Source organism: Phalacrocorax carbo, chromosome 2, assembly GCF_963921805.1.
Source record: "Phalacrocorax carbo chromosome 2, bPhaCar2.1, whole genome shotgun sequence".
Classification (NCBI taxonomy): domain Eukaryota; kingdom Metazoa; phylum Chordata; class Aves; order Suliformes; family Phalacrocoracidae; genus Phalacrocorax; species Phalacrocorax carbo.
In genome coordinates this window covers 106,732,006-106,750,182 of record NC_087514.1, presented here as the reverse complement: position 1 = coordinate 106,750,182, position 18,177 = coordinate 106,732,006, and the positions used below count along the sequence as shown (strand labels likewise).

The following is an 18,177-nucleotide window of genomic DNA, read 5'->3' as shown; positions in this document are numbered from 1 at the left end:
CTACACAGAACTTGGAGCTTCAGGTTGCTCTTTAGATCACCAAAGTAGTTATGACAAGAGAATGGAAAAGCGAAGACAAGAAGCGTAATCTTTTATTATAATGGGAGAAGTGATAATAATGGTGTTTGACATGTATCACAATATTCCAAGGAGGAGGTTCAAAATCTAGAGACAAGAAAATGTTGTAAGAAAGCCAGTTGGTCTGTAAATACACAGAAAGCAATGGGTTTGTCATTCTCCCAATTCCTATGATCATCTGAGCAAAACAGCTTCTCATCTAAAAACACGTTTTATATCCCCAGATGGAATTAGTGAAAGTAAGGCTATGCTCCTCTCAACCTCAGCTGTCCAATTATAGAGGCACACATGCAGCATAGCCACTAAAAGCCTTGACAATGAACCTTTCTGACGCCTTATGCTGGGTTTATTTTTAAAAAACAATGTAGTCCTTTGTTGCTGGTACCAACCCAAATCTCTGCCAGGGTCCCACTCAGCACTAGTGTCAGTTGCTGGCTGTTGCCGCCTTAAAAGACACTGTTGAAGTCATGTCCCCTGCATTTTTTTTCTAGTATCTACCATCCTGAATGCTATTATCTAAAAGCACAAGAGAGCCTGCTGTCTATTAATGCTTACATTCAGAATCTACACTGGAAGTATCTAAAGTCATCTCCCCATTCTGGATACACATACTACACCACAGAATTTTCCGTTTGTGTATTGGTGGAATTGTTACATGAATTTGAAATCAAAGCCAAATACTGAGAAAGTCTACAGCAGAAGAATTGCACTCTTCCACTGTTAGAAACCCTGTATAACCAATCTTGCCCCAGTCATGGTCAAGGGCACAGGTACATATATGCATGCAGCCACAGCTCACATCTTCTGGACTGACTGGCTGGGTCACAAGACTAGAAAAGAAGGTGTGAAGATCGTGTTATGCTGCTGTCATAGAGCCCTGGTTCCATGGCTGCTTGGGGCCAGGCTGTCCCTGAGCATAAATGAAAGCATCTGCACTGGTGAACTAATTTTCACCAGCTTGCTCATATCCATATGGTACTGTTCCAATAACACAGGTTTTCTGGAGGAGGAAAGGGCTTGTTCTGCAGCCCTTTCCTCATGAAGAACAAGTGTATTTTGAAAGATCAGGAGAGGGAAGATTAAGAATTAAAATAATTATCACAGCACCTTCGTGAAACCTAAGAAGGGAGTTGCTTTGTTTCATTAGAACAAGGGATTACAGTCTGGTCTGAATTTATTTGACTTGATAAGTGACTGAGTTGACAGACCTTTGATTTCTGAATCTTTGAGGAGTGATTAGAAGGGAAAAGCATCTGGTAACTTACACAGCTGCCAAGGCCAAGTAATTGGGTTACACACTCAACTTTTGAGAGTCATCACGCTGAATATTCTGCATTAGCCTACAATTAGAAGGTGTCTCTCCTGACATACCATAAAGCTTTTATCTCCTTGCTGAGGCCAGAGTGGGCATCATATACAAGAGCATTTAACTGATTTCTCATTCTTGAGACCAATGCATTTCACTGTGAAATTTCCTCTATAATGGTTAGTATTGCATCAAGGGTTAGGGGGGACACCCTCCACCATTCATCCAAAATACCATTTCAGAAGGACCCTTGTGCTGTTTGTTCTCATCTGCTACTGAGTTGCATTGCTTTACTTCTATTGTGTTTTGATTCTAGGAGTACCGTAGTTCTTGTTCTCCTGGTGTTCTGCATATGCTTTCTAGTGGCTTGTATTATGTACCTACATGTCACACGAGTACAAGTAAGTCATTTAAGACTATTCTTCCTTTTGGTGGCTATGGTTTGTTTGTCCTTTGGAATATGAAGCCATCAGTGCTGCTTCACAGATTCATAGAGTCTGAAATCTATGTGCTTTTCAAGTTCATTGCCAAGTAATGTATTAGGCACTTCAAAAACAAAGATGGTTCACCTGAAAGTAGAATTTTACATGAGTAGTCATTACAGCAGCATAGCATTCAGTGCAATTGATGCTCTGCTTTTTGTCTTTTTTGCTATATCTTCCCTGAACGCCTACCACAAGCTGCTGAATTATTCCAGTGTTCAGATAAACAGGTGCTTTTAACCTGACTTTTTCTCCTTTCTGACTGGGGAGCACACAAGTTCTCCCTTCCATTATGACTGGTATCTGAATATAACATCCTGCTAACTTCCCCTCTGTTTTCAAAATTTTCTGCCAAAGCAGAAGCTGTTTTGGTGGTAATGCACAATGTTTTGCACATGCAACCTTTGGCCTTTTCAAAATGTTTGGTAATGATTAATTCTTCTGCACTACATTTTCACAACAATAATGATGCAGAAGGACATTTGCTTGTTTTAGGAGAGAACTTGGTCTGCCAGATCAGAATAAAGCATCTACAGATTAATTTTCTGATGAAAGAAATCTGTAGTAGCTTAATCTAAATTTAGTATTTTCAGACAAGTATCAGAAGAAAACACCTACACAGTTAATAAGCTTTGCTGATTAGCACACACTAATTTTTAGTTAAGAAAAAATGCCCTTTGGCAGGAGGAAAGTAATTGTTTTCATGGAAACATAAATAGTATATTAGCAGATTATCTGGTACAGAGCAAATCTTTATAAACTTACAGAATTATTTGGGAGTAGTTATTATGATCTCTTTTGTGTCATAAAGGCACAGTAGTTTATCATGTTTATCATTTGTTGTTCTGACTAAGGATGGTAGAACCATAGACGAAGTTTGTAGGAAACTGCTCCTCTTTATGCCATTCCCCTGTGGCTATTGCAAACTTAAGTTTTGTTCCAGTTGTTTTGGTAGTCAACAGAATTTGAATTTATGTCAGGTTCCTCTAGGGATTCAGCACCTTACAGTATCAAATCCAGCATTAGAAAAATAAATATAAAAACTCAGAATATTGCAGCTTGAATTTTTGTGAAATTTTTTCTTATATAATAAATAAAAGGTAATGAATATGTTATGTATAATGAATATAGAATTGTAAACCAGTCATTCCCCTACTTTAATCAATCTTCTGGCTCTTATTTGCTATTTTACACTGACAAGTGATTCAACTTCTCCATGCTTTAGCATGAAATGTGTCACTCATAAAACTACTATAATAATGATTTGCTGTACCAGTTACCTAGCATTTTGGGGATCTGACAGTAGTTATTTAATTAATAAAAATTCCACGAATAAAAGAAAACAAAGAAAATGAAGCCCAAAATTCTATCATAAAAGAGGAGATACAATCTTAGAATGACCAAAAGTCAAAGTATAAATCTTTTACGTGTCAGTCAGAGTTTTAATTCAGACATCTCTCATACCTTACCTTTTAAAAGTTTATTTTCCTTTTTAATCCAATAGCCTAACATGTTACCATTTAGAACACATAGGTACTACACACACAAAAATAATGTCTGTGCAATGTGTCAGGGCACATCCTCTTTGAATGCATTTTGCTTTGTCACTGGTAATCATGCAGCATTATGTTTGAACTATGGGGATTTTCTCTTTAAGAAGCAGTACTTGTTTGGTTGAAAAGTGGATTAGTGTAATACACATATTTCCTTCAATCAAAATTATTATTTTGTATTTTATTTACATGGATAAAAACACACATGTTCCACCTCATGTGTGGAGAGGATTTTGGTCTAGTTGGGTGGACAACTTGATGCGTGAAAAAACCATCTGGATGATCACATTCAGAGCATAGCGTTTTATGGTTGTGCTCTGCCTGGAAGCCAGTAATAAGTGGGGTACCACAGTAATTTATCCTGGGACCTGTTAAACATTTTTGTCAGCAACCTGGAGAAGGACATGGAGTATACTCATGTCAAGTTTTGGGGTAACAGCAACACACTGGCAGGATGACAACTGAGGGGGACATATATAGGTTGGCAGAATGGGTCAACAGGAATCTTATGAAATACAGCATGGATACTGCAAAGTCCAGACCCTGAGAAAGAAGAACCCTCTGCAATGACACAGGCTGGGGTCTGACCAGCTCTGCAGAAATGGCCCTGGGGGTCAAGGCAAAGAGTACTTCTGGGCCCCTTGAGGTCCCTTCCAAATTGAACTGTATGATAGTGATATATGATAATGCAGAAATAGTCTTTTCATAGTGTATTTTTTGAGACTTCTATATCCTTTCCCTTGAGGCACAGCTTTTCAATGTGAGATTGTTACAATTTAAGGTTCTTATTCAATATACTCACTGTTTTATTAAAGGTGATATACCTCAGGTATCCCAATATATTTTACTGATGCTGACTAATAGTTAAACTGGTGTCTGGTGTAGTCAATTAACTCAGGTCAGTAATATGCTTATACAAATCTATTTATATTACATCAGTTGTTCATCACCTGCATTTACATGGACTTAATCCACACTGAGGCCAGAATGTATTCGTAGATCACACATGTTTTGGGGTTTTTTTTTTCTGTAATTGCTGTATTCTCTTGTTTCACAGCCTATATGAAGTTGATTCACCTGTAACTATATCAAACTTTTAATTCATGGTCACCCATACAGAGGAAATATCCCTGCATATGTGAAAAGAAGGGGAGGAGTTTCAATACATGATTTCTATTGTACCAAGACCACAGAAGCCCCTTTCTATGGGCACTTGGCTGCCTGCTGGAAGCTATGCTTTTCATGTTGATGATACCCATGAAGTGAACAGCTTTTGTTCAAGTCTGGTGACTTTCATCCAAAAATGAGGTGTTTGCTTGCTCCATTTGATGTTAAGTAAAAGTCAGCCTTGATAAGCCTGAATTCCCTCCTTTTTATGGACACAGGGTTGTTTGCTCTTTAAATCTCATTGTTTCATGGAGTTGATTCTTGCCCCTTGAAGTCACTGGAAGAAGTCCTGTGGTCTGAAAGATGTATTGTGGATCCAGTAGGTAACAGATGCCCCAAGCATTCTTAATGCAAAGGGAAAAGAAGGAAAGCAGCTTTCCCTGAAACCAGAGTAGATTTTTATGATTGGAACAAGTGTAAGTACTAAGCCTGACAGACTTATCCTTCCTCTCTCACCTTCTGTCACTGGCTTCATATATGCTCACAGCAGAAAGCACTTCACACTTCACAGTGATGGAATCAGGGTAAAAATGGAGATGAGCAAGAGATTCACAAGACTCCATTCCACCAAGAGTTTTTGTTCTCTACTGCTCTTTCTGCTCTGACAAATTCAATATTCTTAATGAGTCCTGATAATTAAAACTACCCCAGCATTAAACATGACTATTGTAGCAGAAGACACAAACACCACTCCAAAATTCTATGCTACCACAATATGTTCTCTTGGATCACTATTTGTAGCTGATAATTTGCAAGGCAAAAGATGCTTTGGGTATTTTCCCCATGGAAACAAAATCAAATATAATCCTAATTTATTATTTTCATTATGATCAGACATCCTAATAACCTTTCAAAGAGTTTTAATTATAGTGAGAAATAATGTATAGTAATAATAATGTCATATTTATTACATCCCAAAATGCAATTACCACTAAAATACATGTACACAATGATAACTGCATGCTTGTTTCATAATTTTGCAGTGCAGGCAAAATTTCCATCTCTCTTATTCACTTCTTTTTATAGACTACTAAAAAATAACAACCCTCCCTTTAAAAATATTTTCAATTTTACATATAAATAATTTTTTTTCTTCCTTAGTGTTTTCCAGGGTGCCTGACAATACAAATTCGTACCATTTTGTGTATTTTTATTGTGATCTTAATATACTCCGTGGCTCAAGGATGTGTGGTGAGTATTTAAATCAAGTATAGCTGAATTTAGCACTCTGTTTAAAGAACAACCTGGTATGGATCCATAAACCATATTCTTGTCTGGTGAATTCCTATTCATTTTATTATTATTACTTGCAGAGCATGTCTCTTCAAAATTAAAGCCCTTTGCTATAATTTGAACTTTCACTGCCCTGAGTCATGGTGTTGAATTAGGAATGTCAGAGTTGTTAGAAAATTACATAGTCAGTACCTAGTCAACACCTATAGAAATTTTTATATCAAACCTTAGTATAGTGTAGTCAGCTGATATCATGTGCTTTATGGGAAAACTGTTTGAATGTTCAACCTACTTACTAGTTCAATGGCTAATATTTTGTGACAGACAAGGCATGGTGTCAAACAGCATTACTTATTTCTACGTGGCAACTTACAGAAAATATTTCTATGTAATAACAGGATATTTTTAGTCCAGGCAGACCAGAAAACATAACAAGATCTTAAAATATAGACAGAAGCATAAAGAGAAGAGGTACTTATACTGTGCTACTTACATGATCCATTCACACCTGATGTCTAGGAAGCTTCTCTTGTATGAAGTGAACTTGCTCAATACTTCTGAAAATTGAGCTTCTTTTAAGTGTAGATTAGCAGCTAGTTCTACATGGTGTACTTGAATGTCAAATGAGATTTAAACTTCCACCTAAGTATTTGGCATTTACTTGCCTTGTCAAATTCCTAGCACTTAATTCCAGCATTTTGGCTGCTAATGACAATGAATGAAACATGTTAGGGTACCCAAAGGAAAGAATCCACACAAAAATAGCACGCTAAACACGATTGGAAATGCTGAGAAGGCAGATGTCTCAAATCATGCCTCTCTTGGGATTTAGGCAATGTGTTATGACCAATAGGAAGACAGTGAATTAATAAACAATTCACAGTGCTGAGATGCCAAGCCCCTTATTTTGTATTTTGTGTATTCACTTATCTCTGGACCTGCTCTGAGAACATCTACCAAGCTGATCCCCATGAACTGAATGGGCAGAGGATCCCTTGTCTGCGAATTCCAGTGTCCTCAGAGGTACCAAGAATTACCGATGTTCAGACATCTCTGGGAATTCCTGAACATCAGCTGTGTGAGTAACACACAGCCCTAATAGCACACAGACATATATGTGGTTCTTAATGTGCATATAAGCCCAAAATGCATAGAGATGTGCAGTGCTGCCAGGCTAGCTAGCATCTCAGCAAGTTCTGTGTATCTGATTTTGGGATTGAGATGAGTCTCATAACAGCTGGAACCTTTGTGGATCAGCCCCCGTAGATCTCACAGGTACTTTGACCAAATTAAATAAGCACCACGGTTGCCACTTAAGGATGGTGAAAATGAGAAGAGGATATCATAAGGCCTAAGGCAATGTTGAATATCGGCGGAAGGAGGCAGATTAGAATTCAGAAGTTCTGGCCTCCAACAAGGCAGTGATCATTCAGTTGCAACTTAGAATAGGTCACAAATATAACTTTATCCTTTATTGAAGCCTGTAATCATTGAAATGCTTAGGAAAAATATTTAGTCAGTAGAAATTATTAGTTCCTGGAAAGTAATGCCTCTAGAATTCTCAGCTAGCAGACAAGCTAGGTGTTTAAGCTTCACTCTTAGTTGGAGAGCAAAGGCTGTTTTCCTGGATGGTTTGCAAGTAATTTATGAAGCCCTCATGCATACCTATATTTTCAGATGAGTTTAATATGAACAGCATTTTTAAGGATATTGAACAAAATCAAATTAAACAGATTTTTCACTTCATTCTTTCTCATCTCATTTCATAATGTTAGCCATTACAAGTTTAACTCACATTTTATCTGTTATATCTCATCTTTTTAAATGACTACAACCTTTTGTAAAATATACTGCTTAATCACCTTTCAGATTGTCAGTTATTTTACAGCATGCTATAAAATTTCATTATCAGTCGTTAGGATGAAATAAAAAGGTCTAATAACACACTTCAAAAGAGAAGCTTAACTACAGGCAGGGCTTATGTGTCTGTGCCTGTTAAAATCAATTTCATGCTACCATCCCACTCTCCCCTTTTATGCTAACTCTTATGCTCTGCCCTCATAAGGGGTGAACGTTGGAGTGCAGTTAAAACTGGAGCTTTAGGGACTTACACTATTTGCCAGAAATTCCTCCCTTCCTTGGGCAACTGCTCTGAGATGTGTACATGACATTGCCTTTGGAAGAAGCAGGTTAAATTTACTCAAATTTCCCAAGGAAATGCACTAAAACATTTTTTTATTTCCCAGTCTAGGGAGGAAATGGAACCACTTGGATAACTGAAATGGCAGGAATAATTAACAATGAATCATGTGATAGCAGAAGTATTTCTGAAGTGGAGAAAAGATATTATTAATGTTTAGCTTTTCAATCAAAGATTAAAATATGTTTTATTTTATATATGATTAATTGATATTGATACAATTTGCATAGTCAATAAAACAAATACATTTCTTTCTGTGCTCTGTGCAAGAACCTTTCTCACCCACATGGCCACATAAAATATTTACTGAAGTTCCTTAATTTTGTACAAATATGTTGGCTTGAGAGCCTCTTGGTTTTGAGCACTGACAGGGTAACTATTCAACTAAGCCCAGACTTTAATTGGTTTGCCTTACTGGCATTTAATGAAAGAGTGTCTCCCACCTAAAACGGGGTAAAGCCTACCAGGAAAAGAAGAGAGATTTTATTAGAGCAGTGAGATCAATGGGAACTCCATGGCAATACTTTCCCAATTAGAAATAAACTACAGTTAGCCCCCATAGCAGCTGCATTTCTGTTTATTTCATATTTAACTTTCTCCCTTTCTCGCCTCTCCTGTCTTTTCTAGGTTGGCTGTATGCCTTGGGTTTGGAATACCAATTCCAGCAGTTCAATAGTTATCATTTCTCCTGGTGGAGCAAATAAAACAATGAATGAACTCCCATGTGACACAGCCCACTATGCTTTCCTTTCCTGTGTAGTGGGGACTCTCACCTTGGCAATATTTCTACGTGTCTCTTCCTTGCCAAAAATTATTCTCCTGCTTTTTGTTACAATTTTATACATAGTTATTCTGGAACTCAGTGGTTACAGAAAAGCAGTGGGGTAGGTATCTTGCAAAGAAAGGTAAAGCAATAGATATTTCTGTACAGATAGTCATGACATTGACTACTCATCTGTGAATTGTCCTCTAGCATACAGTGCTGCTTAGGGCTATACTTCTTTCTAGTACCATAGCAGAGCATAAGACAAGTGTTGCTCCATTTTTCTGTAGTTTTATGCTAACATACCTCAGCTGAACACACTGCAGCCTAATTATAATATGAAATAGAAAAACACTGTTAAAAACTTCACTTCCATATTTCAGCAGCCCTCAACCAATTCCAATTTCATTTAAGCTTTTGAGTGTTTATATATTTCCTAATTAAAAATATGCATATGCATTACAATAATGTATAGCATTATAAAATCCTCAAGAAGTTGAATGTTGGTGTGATGCAGTGATCAGATTTACTGTCTTCCTGCCCATATGAACCTCTTCAGAAAAGTCTAGTAATTAGGGGGTACCCACATGTTCTAAACTAAAAATCTCATATTAAAAATATGCAGTGTTAGGTATTAGAAAACTTATAATAACCCATTATTTTTCTTTTATTTTTAAGGGGTAGCGCCTTTTATATGCGTGGCTATGAACCAATACTAGCCATTTTGCTATTTTCTTGTGCTTTGGCGCTGCATTCCAGACAAGTGGACTTGAAGCTGCGTCTAGACTACCTCTGGGCTGTGCAGGTAAGTCATAGGGCTTTTCTTTCTAGTATCCATGCGAACAAAAGGATGTCGGGCTTTTTGAATTGGCTTGCAAATAGTTTCAAAACACGTTAGTTGGACTAACACTTTCAAAATTTTTTGTGTCTCTTGGGGTTTACAGAGAAAAATTGTTAGAGGTTTTTTTCCACAGTCCTGTAACATTCATTTGCTCTGGAGAAATGATTCTTTTGTTTGTAGGTGTTCCATAATAGTATATCATTGATGAAGTAATATATTTTTATTTAATGTGCAAAAGAAAATTTCAAACCTGGGAAATTGACTGTTAGCAATATAAACTTGAGAGAAAGAAACTAAATCCATGGGTTTTTTCATCTTGTAGTACAAAAAGGTGTGAAAATAAGTTGATGTTCAGGTAAACTGAAAAGAAGCAAAGAAAATTGATGAAAGGAAGTCTTATACCCATATCATGCAATGAAACTATGGAACTCTTTCCCAAATGAAGATCAGATATTTATTTAGGTACCAAGTGCATGGACTTTATTTTAAAAATATATTTCCTAACTATCATAATTACAGCAAAACCTATGGAAATTACATTAGCCATAAGCAGGGGCATCAGAAAATGTTTTCTTCCTGTCACACCTCAGCAGTCCTATTCCCACCTGCAGAGTGTTTCACACTGGCCCGTGAGGGAAGGAGAAAGTTGAAGAAGATGTGTTTGTTTTGGTGGAATTTGGAAGTTGCCTTTCTGATAAATCTTACACTCTTACACTCTTGTAGTTCACAGAGGTCACATCCTGTTCTCACATACATGCTGTTAACTACGTTGTTCAGAGAACTGTGTAAATTGTCACAGCGCTTGCTTTTACGTGTAAGATCAAGACTGAAACAAATGGACTAAACACACCCCTGACTCTGCTGTGTTACCTAGAATGGAGAAATCAGAAATGTCTTAGCTTTATTACCTTCTACTCTTACAGTTTTTCAACCTAACACTTAAGCTGTGTTGGGATTTTTTATTTACCTTGATGTCCAAGACCAAGTCCACCTCCTTTATGATTTACGTTTATCTTGTGCTATAATTTCTGTGGACTCTGTGCGGTCTGAGTCAACAATGCATGATCACTTCATTTAATTTTTGTCCTGTGAGCTGCAGAATTGATAGATGCTGTGCCTGTCAGCCTTGGAAGTTTTGGACAAACTGATAATAGTTTCAACTTGCTGTGGTGCCAAATATAGTTTTCAGGTGGAAAAAAAAATCTCCTGACTTTGAAACTCAGAGCAGTACATGACTAACTGTATAGCAGCTGTCTTTATATAGATTGCCAGATGGTGGAGGTATGTGAGTGCCATATGATCCATGAGTATGAGACCTTCTGTAGGTTATTCCTAGCCATGAAATAGAAGAGCAAGCAAGAAGAAACTGTTTTGTTATCCTGTGGCCTTTCAACAGGTCAAAAGCGAGTTCCAGCATCTTAAATGCTTTTTGTCATTCCAGCTACTATGACTTGCACAGTGAATTGTGCTTAAAGATTCTTAGTTTTAAGTTGGCTTTTAGTTAGCAGTGAATTATTTTTAAAAATTCAAGTACAGGAAACTAATGGGATGCTTGCCTGCTGAAAGACCAGAATTGGACAATAGTAAAGGAAGAATAATAAGCTTTTTCTGTTTTCTTGGGGCCTGGTTTTACAGAAATACCTAGTCATCTACCACTATTGTTAAAACCATTGTGCACTTACTGCAAAGGACAATAAAGGGAGTTAAGACATAGGAATGCCTATCAAATTTCAGTAATGTCCAAAGGCATCTTCAGGTACCATTTGAAAAAATGCTTTTCATCTGAGAAGATCAAATGCCATTTTCAGATCTTTTCAATTGCAAATCAGGTACTTATGTGGTACCACCTTGTCTGTTAGATTTGCATGATAATAAACAGAAGGAAAAAAAATCAGTGTAGGTAGAAAATTCAGAAAATTCCCTGTACAATAAAAAATAGTTGGTAACATGTTGTAAGGAATGTGTATTGATTGTAAATTATATTGAATACAAGGGCTAATTAACATAACATGTAGAAGTACTGTCATGATGGATGTTACAGAAGTGCTTATGGTGCTTACCTGTTCAAATAGATAAGTAAAAATATCTTTGTACTTATTAGGCTATTTGGCATAGTAAAAATCTGAGTATTTAAAGCTGTGGGAAGACTTGGTTGGAAATATCTATATGTTATAAGTGCCTTTGAGTAGTTAGCATACTCCAAACTTTGTTTAACAAACTTTAAGAGGAGATGAGGGTTAAAAACCACCTTCCTGAGCGACAGTTTTCTCTATATGCTGGACTACAGGAGCCCTGTATATGGTTAAACAGCATTCTTCATCGTCTTTCTCTACAGCCAGAGTACTACTTACCATAGAACTATTTTGGCTTAACTTGGTTACATTCTTGGTAGCTGAAGTTTTAGAAAGACCATTGATTTAGTGCACAGGAATGTGGAGATTTTCTTCTGTTTTACAGAGCGAGTGTGCTGGTTCTTTGTGCAAACACTGAATTGCATGAACCACTGCCAGAGCTGGGCACCCACATCTCCCCGTAGCCAGCTGCTGTTGTGTGAAAGATGTGCCAACAAGGTACAACATGTATTTTTAGGGAGCTTCTCAGTTGTCGGCTTACAACTGGGAGAATTTCAGACTCAAGGGCTATTCTGGAAGTTGTAAACACTTTGTTTGCATACTTTTGTTAAGAGTCATTGTGGGTTAATCCTGTAAAAATGTTCTCAGATGAATAAAACCATTTGTGGCATAAACTGCAATAAAAAGGTTTTCATATATATTTTATTTACTTCATCATGAACAACAAACAGTCTAGTACTAAATAAATGATATTTTAAATGCAGAAAGTATCCTGCAATTAATACCATTATTAATAAGTATATATAGATAGATGCCCAGTGGTTTATTCTAAGGTCTGAGGAAAACCCATTTCCATAGATTTTGTATGCCACATTAGGAAAAAAGCATGTTTTGAGGAAAAGCAGATTTCAAACAAGGACAAACTGATTTGGAAAAATGATACATTTTCAAGAAAGGTTAATCTATTTTCCATGCATCTAGGTTATGTAACCAGAACAGAGATAATACAGTATGATTTATGTATATCATGTGGAAAAAATGGATTTTTCTGATTGATGGCATGTTGTTAAAACATTTATATTTGTACTTCCTGTTCACATGTCAATGTTGTTACAGGTTTTTGTTGATTTTGCTAAGTTTTTTCTGTGCCAAATTTAATCTTTCTGAATATCACACTATTTCCAGAAAATATCTGGATTGGTTTTGTTTATTAGTTTGGTTTGGTTTTTGTTGTTGTTGTTTGTTTGTGTTTGTTTTTCGTTTTGTTTTTTTTAAACAGGCAGTGGAAGGAGAATTTAATTTTCTACATAACATTGAGTAACTGTGTGCCTCACATAACAATAGCTGTGAATAGCAAATATAGGAGCAATTTATTTATTTGTGACTGGTAATCGCTTTTCCTTATGCAAATTATTCAACAAAACTGGAAAGAATAAGAATAAATAAATACAAGCAATACATTTATGAAGATAAAACTGCCAAAAAACTGAGTTGCTCATTCACCCAGGTTTTGTCAGGGGAGGAAAATAAGAATAACACAATGATATGACCGATTGTTACATTCGTTAGGGAATACTAGAATATCATTCAGCTGTCTTTTCTAATCTGTGACACTTGTAAGAAATACACATTTTACAGTCTGCAGGGAAGACTTGCCAGGTGTGCTTGCACTTCCTTCAAAAATCTGGCCCTATAGATTGTGTAGTTCATGCTACTGAGTCACTGACACAGGTGGTGGGTCTCTTCCCTGTGGTTTTAGTGCCACCTTCAGGTACAAAGATTATGTTTCTGTGGCAGCAGTGCCCACCTGCTTTTTAGCTGTATCTTGAAACAGTGGATTTTCATGTGATAACTCTTCAATCAGTGCTACAGCTTATGCTTATTAAACACTTGCCCAATAGCTGAGGTCACACACCAGCTCAGACCACTTCCTGAACAGAGGATGTGTAACCAGTTACCAGCATTGTAAAAACTATGGGATGCTGTGTAACTTTGTAAAATGCAATAGTTATTAATTACATTTATGTCAAAAGCCATAGCACCAAAGAACATTTTAAATTTTCTTACCAGATCTGAAGCAAAACCTAAGACTTTTTAAATACTGCAGCTCTGCAAATACAGTTACCTTCTGCAAAATTACCTAGCTGCCACGAATACCAAACAGGTATAAGCAAAAAGCAGATTGTGAAAACTGATGTTGCTTATGCCTATGTATTTTCTTTCTTGCTTATTTTCACAATAATTTGCCTTGTTTTTTGAGCCAGCAGCTATTGCATAAGTATGATGCTGGCAGCTTTCCTTAATTAACCAATAGGGATAGGGGCAAATAGATGAAGGTTTAGATGCTATTTACTTGTCTGGAAAATATTTCCCCCAGGAATGTAAATACCTGTGATCTGCATTATTTTAATCATATTTCTCCAGCCTCAAGTACTCCTTCTCCTTCTCAGTGTCTGTTTTGGAGGGTGATGCCTACATGTCCTTTTATCTCAGCCGCTCAAAGAATAGGCACTAGGTGTTCATAAGTCATAAGGAGGAAAGACAGTTTTAATTGCATTCCCCTGAAGGGCAGAAAGAAGGAAGCTGGGAAAAGGTCCAGAAAATAGCAGTAACTGGTTTACTTCCCTCCCCATAAAGCTGTGTGATGGGAGAGTTTGAGAGTCCTTATTATTGACTTCATAACATATCAGGATAGCAAATTCTACATACAAAAGGAAAACTAACAAAGATCAGAGCAGATTCTTCAGTGGTTTACATGATTGTAGTTTCTCAACAATGCCTGAGAATTTGGCCTTCCAGTCTTCTGCTGACTGTAACTAGATAAACAAAATCATGCTGGGATCATGGCAGAAGATTTGTGTTACAGTTCTGTGAGTGTGATTGAAAAGCTAAGACTAAACTGTGATTTCTATCAGATTAAGTATATAGTACTGATCAAATGTTTTCTAATGGAAATTAGAATGTGGGGCCAAAAGTCTCTCTATCAACAAGGAGCAAATTCTAGAGAAGTAATTTTGCAGAAGATTCTGCTAAGGGCTAGGCTGGAATTTGCAACCTAGGAGTCCCAAATGAGATCCCTAGAAATTCAGTATTTTTCTAATAAGTGATCTGATTTTTATACTTGTTTCCTAATGCATGACTCCCACTAACTCCCATGAGTCAAGACACTTATACTAAGATACCAGTATCTTGGATTAAGGACCTCAGTTGTGTTAACTCCTAGGCACTCTTTCTGAATGCTGTCATTCATGTGAATGATACAATTTCTGTTACTGTTGTGTACAGAATTTTCTGTGCACAGGAATTGTATGTTTTCATGACCAATACCAGAGCAATTAAAACCAACTCTAGAAATGGTAATTATTTTATAATAAAATATTTTAAAAGTTGCATATAATTCTTAAGGATGTTAAATTTTAAAACATTTTCCTCTGTTGAAGTTACAATCTTACCAGGGCTGTTGCTATTTTACTGCAAAATGACATAGGTTTGCCTTAAACACTGGTGATTCTCCAGGTTTCTCTTTTTTGAAAGGTGGATCAAATACTGTTTTCACTGTCTCCACATACCTGTTAAGTAATTGGTCTCCAAGGCCAATGTGATTTAAGTGGGATTATTCTAGTTTGTTACTCTGTAAAAATGTCAAGGACCTATTTAAAAGAACAGAGACCTACAGAAGACACTTAGCTGATCAAGCCCTGAAAGTACTCATCGTCCCAAAGATTTTACTTGAATTACAAAGGACTTACTTAAAAGGATTTTGCCCTGATGTAAAAACATGGTATAGGAGAACTGTTCCCACTCTACTTTGCAAGCATTATTTTGCTCAGTTTAATTTCAAAGGATTAATTAATAGAAGCTATCTTATGGCTTCAGCTAATTTTTTCATTTTTAGAAAGTTTTTTCTTTTCCTCTATCCCCGCAGGCAGAAGAAGAAAGAGATGATATGGAGAGAGTCAAGCTGGATAACAAAAGAATTCTCTTCAACCTGTTGCCAGCACATGTTGCACAGCACTTTCTTATGTCCAATCCAAGAAATATGGTAAACCAAAATAAAATTTAAATACATGGTGATGTTGTATGGGTGTGACCTTTTTTAGCTTGGGCCACCTTTCAACTGTATGTTTTTGAAAAAGGCTTGGAATTATAAAATTTCATTCCTGTTAAAAGGAATGTAAAAACTTGTGTTCAAGAATTAGATTGGGTTTATTTCTTTCACTGTAGTGTTCTTTGGAGGATCTTAATAAAAAGCAGGATAAGGGAATATCATGTCATTCAGTGTTAATGCAGCCAAGTGTCTGCATGCAAATCACTTTTCTTTTTTCCAGTCAGTTTAGAATATTGGGATTTATCACAGTATATCATGAGCTCAGTTTTGTTCTGAGTGATGAAGTGTATGAACTACCAGACACTTCCATATGAACCACTTTAGTTCTGGAAATACACTTCCGTTACTAAAGCAATTGATTTAAAGTTAAAAAAAGAGAATTGTACACCCAAGGAAGACACATTAGCTTTTAATATCAAAGGCTGCAGTGATTAAATAAAGTGGTTCAGGAAGCCCTTACCAGTGTCCCTCTGGTGCAGCTGCAATACCTGCATCACCGGAATAGCTGTAATGGCCATGATACTGCTCTTGAGAGTTTGGATCAGTATATTTTAACCACAGAAGAGTAGGTTTACCTTCCATGACCCCTCCAAATTCTTAAGCAGAAACCTTACCATACAGAACAGCATTATATTGTGAACATTGAATACAGGAGTCCGCAACTCAGGGAAAGACATGAAGGAGTGAGGCTGGTTATGTGCTGCAGGGTAAAATTGTTCCACCTCCTGTTTCAGTTCTAAAACAGAATTGAGAAAATGCAATTATATGTCTTATACAATAAAAGTTCTATAACTGTTAAGACTTTCTACAAAATTTGTAATCACTGCTTCCATGTCTAAACAAAGAAAAAAAAAGACTAAATTGTTTTAAATTGGTTTAATAGCTTAGGTTCTAATTTTGTTTTGTGTTTTTGAGTAGAGACATCTTTTGACATTTTTTAAATAAGGCTGGCTTTCTCTTTACCAAAAATGATGGCTTTTGTCCTAGCTATTGCTTAGCAGTAGAATAGATATCATAATAATGATGCCTGGTTAAGATTAATCTCTTAAAAATTATATCTGCTCATGAACTGCAGGACCTTTATTACCAGTCGTATTCACAAGTGGGAGTGATGTTTGCTTCCATCCCAAATTTCAATGATTTCTACATCGAATTGGACGGCAATAATATGGGAGTGGAATGTTTACGCTTATTAAATGAAATTATTGCTGATTTTGATGAGGTAAGGTCTAAACACTTTATCTTTCAACAATATCAATTCTACCAAATTACTATCAACAGAGATTATCTGTAGCAACTCAGAGTGTCTTGAACTGCCTAATAAAACAGTACTGTAAGCTTCCTATTTAATTGTAGTTGGTATCTACTAAGCTTCTCCAAAGTGCCCAGTTTGCACTTATAGGCATGTGATTCTGACCTAAAATTCCTCTAATATAGGAAGAGTATTAAAATGTGAATTAACAGTAGTTTTTTCAATGTCCTCAAAGTGGGCAATCCTCAACTTACCAAAAACAATATAGTTTAATCTACTTGCACATATTATCTGATAACTATGGTTGCTTGTCTAAAATATTATGTAATATTTAACAGTTTTATGTTTTAAACAAAGCTTATGGACAAAGAATATTATAAGGACATAGAAAAGATCAAGACAATTGGAAGTACATATATGGCAGCTGTGGGACTCGTACCTACTTCAGGAACTAAGGTAAGAAGATTTTACACGATGGTCATTTGTTGAGGAACAATTTTCTTTCAATTTCCAGAGGAACATCAGAAACACAACTAATACTATGTGATTACAGATAACTCATATTACTTCTTTACAACAGTTTTAATCTGAAATTCAAAGAACAGCTGTAGCCTGAAAAGAAAAATTGCTATCCTAGGAGTTGCTCATGTGGATTCATTTGGTATTTCATTGTCTGCAGCTCTGGATTCTCTGTGATTTGGAGTAGAAGGCTCCTAAGTCAGAGCAGTAGTGTTTTAAACCCAGTATCTTAGGTGACCTTGTAATATGGAGAGAAGGGGAGACTCTAGGTGTAATGAATTGCTGCAAATCTAACACAAGAATATTAAAATATTATTTTCTTTTTCTTTTTTATATTGAAATCTGGGTGCAACCTACAATCAAAACAAACAGCCTCTCCCAACCCCCATCATGGACAGGAATTTAGTGCTAGGTACATTGCTCCACCTTATCCTGGTCCCTCCAAATAAGCTCTTCTTTGTCTTTACTGCTAGTATTCTTTTTACCCCTTTAATTACTCAGCAATGCAATAGCCAAAGTCATTCCAGACCCATAGTTCTGGGGCAGAGTTCTTCAGTATCCTCATTACTACTCCTGAGTGTGTTTCTCACCTGAGTGTGTTTG

General features: G+C 36.4%; 1 protein-coding gene across 1 annotated transcript in view; it reads left to right on the top strand.

Moving 5' to 3' along the window:
• ADCY1 (adenylate cyclase 1) overlaps window positions 1-18,177 on the top strand; it is a 185,065-nt gene that overhangs the window by 150,116 nt on the left and 16,772 nt on the right. Inside the window, exons 11-17 of the mRNA XM_064443805.1 lie at window positions 1,701-1,785; window positions 5,688-5,777; window positions 8,647-8,903; window positions 9,461-9,587; window positions 15,621-15,737; window positions 16,879-17,025; window positions 17,413-17,511. Of these exons, the coding sequence (XP_064299875.1) occupies window positions 1,701-1,785; window positions 5,688-5,777; window positions 8,647-8,903; window positions 9,461-9,587; window positions 15,621-15,737; window positions 16,879-17,025; window positions 17,413-17,511 (922 nt within the window). The remainder of the gene's footprint in view (window positions 1-1,700; window positions 1,786-5,687; window positions 5,778-8,646; window positions 8,904-9,460; window positions 9,588-15,620; window positions 15,738-16,878; window positions 17,026-17,412; window positions 17,512-18,177) is intronic.